The sequence below is a fragment of the Myotis brandtii genome, unplaced genomic scaffold, assembly GCF_000412655.1.
Source record: "Myotis brandtii unplaced genomic scaffold, ASM41265v1 scaffold43, whole genome shotgun sequence".
NCBI classification, from domain to species: Eukaryota; Metazoa; Chordata; class Mammalia; order Chiroptera; family Vespertilionidae; genus Myotis; species Myotis brandtii.
Window position 1 is genome coordinate 1,374,140 of NW_005366455.1, and position 5,889 is coordinate 1,380,028.

A 5,889-nucleotide genomic window follows, 5' to 3' on the forward strand; every position below is an offset into this window, starting at 1 on the left:
CCCACCTGGACGCATCGCCGGCGTCCCGACCCTGCAGGTAACCGCAGGCTGCGAGGGGCGGCCGGGCCCTGATTTTGGGGGAGGCTCTGAGTCCGCCCACGGCTGGGGAGAAGGAAGAAAGAGATCTTGGGTTTGGAGGAAGGAATTTAGCGGCGAGTTCTGGTCGCAAAGAAGGGGGTCGGGGTTAATCCAGGTATTGCTCGTGGGAAAGGGAAGTGGGGAGGAAGAGGGTGCCAGGTGCCTGGATGTGCAGAAGGCCGGCTCTCGGGCACGGGAGGGTGAAATGGGGCGGCGGAAAGTTGTCTGCAGTGACCGTGGACGCCCAGGTCTGCATGCAGAAAGGAAAACCGAGCGACGGGAAATTGCAAAGACACCTAGAAGACTGAGTCGTGGGTTTAGGGGGGAAAAACGTGCGGCCAGGGGAACCGAATACAAAGAAAGGTGGGACCCGACGGCTTGGGCGCGTGTGCTGCGAACTCAGACGGCAGGGAGAATGCCCCCGCTTGGGGGGCATGGGGTGGGAGGAGCCCCAGCAGGTCGCTGCGTCACTTAAGGGCGTACAAACCTCTGGACCAGCTCAGGGACGGCGAACCCCAAACCTCAGGACCAGCTAAGGGACGGCGAACCCCAAACCTCAAGACCAGCTAAGGGGCGGCGAACCCGGACGCACCCTCCCGCGTGTGCCGCGCAGAGATCGGTGCTCCCCTAACCTTTAATTGTACGGTTTCTACAGACCTGCACCTGCCCTTCGCCCCTCTGGGTTCACTCCGCACTGTACTTTAAACCAGATAAGCCGGGCTGTCTAAATCCTCCTGACAAGAGGGGTTTGTGTGCTGTCTTTTTAATTCCCTGTTTGATTTGTGGGGTGTTTTTTTTAGGGGTTTTTTTAGGAGATAAACGGCACTCAGCTGAGTTCCCAAGACTGAGAGGAGTTGGAGTGATTAGAAACTGATTCACGGTAAAGGTAAGAATTAGCAATTTCTCCCCTTCGGTGTTTTCTTTGATGTGGCAATCCTGCTTTTAATTGGTCTTGGAGATCTTAGAGGCAGGCATTGCGAGGGAATGAGTCAGGAATATTTTCAATAATAAATTGCAACTGACTGCTTCCGTATTTCTTTCAGTTCCAGCGTCTTCTCTGCAGGAGACTATTTTTTTGCCCAGAGATTATTGTAGTTCATGAAAGCAGCTTTTTAAAAAATGGCTAAAAAAAACTTGGGGTTTATGAAAAATTAAACAGGGTGAGCAGCTCTTTTTTCTTACACTAGTCAACATTAGTCCAGGCTTGTTTACTGGAGTTACACAAGTGTGTCAGAAGATTAGAATTAGGCTGTTTTCAGACAAAAAAACCAACCTGTGGAAAAGTCCTTCCTTCTGAAGTTGGGGTTTGGGTGGAGATAGAAAATCTGAGGGGCAAGGGTAGACAAGTGAATCCACTGGGGCCTAAAGCCCACCTCATGGAATTCAAATCTAAAAGAAATAAAATAATGTCCTACATTGTAGTAAGCCAGGGTCTTCAATAAAGCTTCCGTTGTTTAGTTAACAAGTGATAAAATTTTAGTTAAGTAATGTGAGGAAAACCTGAAATACTTCAATTACGCATTGTGAATATAGAACAATCACTGCTCAAAACATTTACTTCAACTGAGAAGGAAATAATTAACTAAAAAATATTGTCACTCAGTGTTGAAATTTCAAGTATAGTGTATGACCTTCTATTAATTGTATTTGCCATCCAGGAAAAAATAGCGAAGTAATAACTCTTGCATAATTCTACATAGAAATATGGCCATGGAAATGTAGTATTAAGACCAAGATAAGTTTGCTGCCTCTTTTTTGTTTTGCGGTAAATGCAAGAACAGGTGTCACAGTGGGATCCGTGTGCCTGAATCATATACTCGTACTTTAAGCTGTACTGTAAATCATACTTGAAATTACAAATGGGAAGTAATTGACTCATCCACACCAGTTTGTTCATTTCTTTTATTCTACTTGAGTTCCAGATGGTTCCCCAGTAATAGTAACATAAGCAGGATTCTAGAATTGCAAACCTAGGAAGTGAAAATGGGCCTGGGGTTAGAAAGGTATCCTGGCTTGTCACAGAAACCAAGGCTTACCACCTACTGATCACGACATCCTTTAATTTGAAGGCCAACTACTTGAGCTCAACTTTTCAAGAGAGGCTGTTTACAGGCCGTTTACCTAATAATTTTTAAAGTCAGCTATACATGCAGGGGAGGAAAAGCAATTTGCAGTTGTGTTGCCAGGGGAGGGAAACTTCCCATTGGTGCATCAGGAAAGGGAACAGATACTTTGAGCAGGCTCAGGGCGTCCTCTGCCTCTCAGAGAACATGCGTAGGACAGGGCCTTCCTTTAAGCCTCATAGTCTTGCTTTTCCAAAGCGTGCACCCCCACACCCTGTTCCTCAAAATGGCATCTCTTCCTGAGACAATTCTCCTCCCCTATGCCACGCACTGACAGCTTACCTTTGCCCACGAACAGCCAGCAGAACAGGACCGGAGTTGGGTTACTGAGGAAGAAGACAGGGACATGCTTGGGTCCTGAGCAGTGACCTTGTATAAACAGATTTCTCTGATTGAGAAATCACTCTTGTATTTAGCTCCACATCCTTAGTATTTAATATTGTCTCTAGGGAAGCAGTTCCACCAGGAATTCTTCATCTTTCGCTTTTAGACTTAAAAGTTCTTTAAACATAAGTCACAAGAACTTGTCCCATCTCCTTGAAGGTAGTTATTTGAACCAAAACAGCCTCTTAAAAGAGGGGAAATATTAGCTCTCATTCTGCTCATCTTGAGGGCACAGTATAGTGAGGAGTTGAATAAAAGTGTTCAAATAAGCATGATATTGTGGAAATAATCTTATTTTCCAAGACAAACCGATCACCACGAATAATGATTACATTACTGAGGGCATGTTACAGGAGCAGGTTCCAGATGCTCTAGCAGGTGGCCTTGGGAAAGCTACTTCTCTTATATCAACATAAAATAAGGAAATAATTCCGTCTTTCAGGGTTGTTGCGAGGGTTAACTCAAACCACACATGAAGCATGTAACACAATGCTTTATGTAGAGAATGTGCTCATTGCTAATGGTAACTGTAATTACTATTAGCTTTTCATGCAGTCATGCTACCATGAATTATTCTTTTAGTAGTCCCCAAATGTTTCTATTTTGTTTTTATATGAGTGATACTGTGCAGAAACTTCATTTCTTTACTATGATCTTTTCTTCTTTCTTTCCTTTTCATTCAAACTGACCTCATCCAGCACCCGACTCACCTTCTCCCTTACATGTCCAGTCCCTTAAGCATTAAGCCTTCAGGACTATGAGGTTCTGGTCAACATCAAATAATCTTAAGAACAAGGCCTCGGGTCTTTTGACCACAGAGACAGAGTTTCAATTAAACTAAAGATGACATCTAGGCCTCAGTTGTGTTTTAGCTCCAGACCCAGAAAAGTGGTGAAACCAGATGAAGCAACACCATGGCTGACATCAGGAGCAGATGCACTGATCACCACCCTCTGCCCTAGCGCCTACCAATCAGTAGAGACCATCACCTTGACCATGACCCTAACTCCCTTAGTCACCGTGATGAATGATTTTCCCCCTAATATAATCCACCCTCTGAAGTACATGATGGTTCAGGGTCTTTAAGCATTAGCTCACCTGTGACTCCAGGTATGGGCCACTTCCTCAAGTAATAAACCCTTACTTTCTTGGCTGCAAACTCCTGTTCGCTTCTAATTGGGCTTTGATGCATGCAGACAAAGGGATCTCTTTAGTCCAGGTAACACTATCTATATATATAAAAGGCTAAGCGACCGGCTGACCGGCTGGTAGATATGACGTGCACTGACCACCAGGGAGCAACACTCAATGCAGGAGTTGCTGCTCAGCAGCAACTTTGCAGAGTGCTCTCTCGCTCTCTGGGACCCCTCAGGGGATGTCAGACTGCTGGTTTCGGCCTGATCCCCCCACAGGTCAGGTCAAGGGACCCCACCAGTGCACAATTGGGGCTGGGGAGGGACCACAGGATGACTCCAGGGTGTGTCCGGCCTGTCTCACCCAGTCCTGCCCCGCCGGCCACCTTCTAATTAATTTCCTTTCCATGTGCATGAATCTATGCACCGGGCCTCTAGTAATGAAATAAATGACAAGATGTGTATCTTATCTTTTTTTTCTTCTTCTTCTTTTTAAAGGTTTAGTGAAAATGTCTCAAAAAATCCATGGCGGTTCAGTGGTAGAGATGCAAGGAGATGAAATGACACGAATTATTTGGGAGTTGATTAAAGAAAAACTCATTTTTCCTTATGTGGACCTGGATCTGCACAGGTAAATGAATTACAGTCATGTGCAACTTAATGACAGGGTCACATTCTGAGAAATGTGTGGTTAAGCAGTTCTGTCGTGCGAACATCATAGCGTGTGCTTACTCAAATCTGGATGGCGTAGCCCACTACACACCTAGGCTCTGTGATACAGTCTTTTGCTCTGTAGGAGAAGAAAAATAATTTTCCCTTTACCCTTCCGGGTTCTTGGCTGAGACATCCCAGTAATAAAAGAGAGATTAAAGGAAAAATGAAAGTCTAATAATATGTGTACCTCCTATATACGTGTGAGCGACTCAAGAAAACTGAGGAACTCTCCAGAATGGTTGAAGCCACTACCTTAAACACTGTCTTTGGCTGAAGACAAAAGAAAATGGTGGGGAGGTCAGTTATAGGAGGTTACTATGTTAAGCAGCAAACAAGGGTAAGGTGTGAGGCATATTTCGGTCTTCCTCCTCTGCATTCATAAGAGTCTGGAGCTGAGGTCACCCCCCTCTTCCTGGTATAATGGGAGACACCCTGGACAAATGGAGAGTTCCCTTACGAATGTAAATGTATTTTCAAGGGGTCACTTCTCCTTGGCTTTTAGAATTTCTCCCATGTCTGTTCCTTAAAATCAATCAGCCTAAAATGATCCTTAGGCCAAAGAGACATATTTTGGGGAGACAATTCTGTTCCCCTGTGGCTCCTCAGCCACACACCTCACCTCTCCTGACTACTGAAGGCAGTTGTAACAATGGTACATATGTGTGTTGCACTACAACTTCACCACTGCTACGACATCATTAGATGACGGGAATTTTTCAGCTCCATTATTGTGTTGCACTACAACTTCACCACTGCTATGACATCATTAGATGACGGGAATTTTTCAGCTCCATTATAATTTTATGGGACCGTTGCGGTATATGTGGCCCATGACTATTCCTCCACATTGCAAACTCAGAAAGTATAATCTTAAGGGATTTCAGGATATAACTAGCTTTTTTACATAGATACAGCTGAATCCTTTGAATAAAGCCTGGAAAGAGTGCCTGAATATGTGCCAATGAATCTTACTATTTTTAAAATATATTTTTATTGATTTCAAAGTGGGAAAGAGAGATAGAAACATCAATGATGAGAGAGAATCATTGATTGGCTGTCTCCTGCATGCCCCCCACCCCCACACTGGGGATTGAACTCACAACCCACGCATGTGTCCGGCCCTGGAATTGAACCATAACCTCCTGGTTCATAGGTCAGCGCTCAACCACTAAGCCATGCCAGTTGGGTTGCCAATCAGTCTTCTTTTTAAATTTGACATTGCTAGATATACTGGACTTGTAATTCAGAAGACAAGAAGTATAATGGGAACAACGTGATTCTCAGGTCTTTCCAAGCCTCTGTTTCCTATAAAGGTTTTATTTGTAATAAATCAGTCGCCAAGAGCAGTACCAACTATTTGCAGAAGGGGAAATAATAGAGGTACATCCTTGTGTTAAACTGTAAATGAAGTTGACACAATTTTGACCTTTCAAGCTCTACTTTCTTTTGTTTTCCTC

At 44.3% G+C, this 5,889-nt stretch overlaps 1 protein-coding gene across 3 annotated transcripts in view; it reads left to right on the forward strand.

Moving 5' to 3' along the window:
• IDH1 (isocitrate dehydrogenase 1 (NADP+), soluble) overlaps positions 1-5,889 on the forward strand; it is a 20,729-nt gene continuing 14,840 nt past the window's right edge. The window contains exons 1-3 of one of the 3 annotated variants that reach the window (XM_005874209.2): positions 1-37; positions 879-964; positions 4,217-4,349. In XM_005874209.2, the coding sequence (XP_005874271.1) occupies positions 4,228-4,349 (122 nt within the window). In that variant the 5' untranslated portion in view covers positions 1-37; positions 879-964; positions 4,217-4,227. Of the gene's footprint in view, positions 38-535; positions 719-878; positions 965-3,761; positions 3,805-4,216; positions 4,350-5,889 lie in introns of those variants that run through there. The other 2 variants (XM_005874208.2, XM_014546071.1) reach the window with 2 other exon arrangements.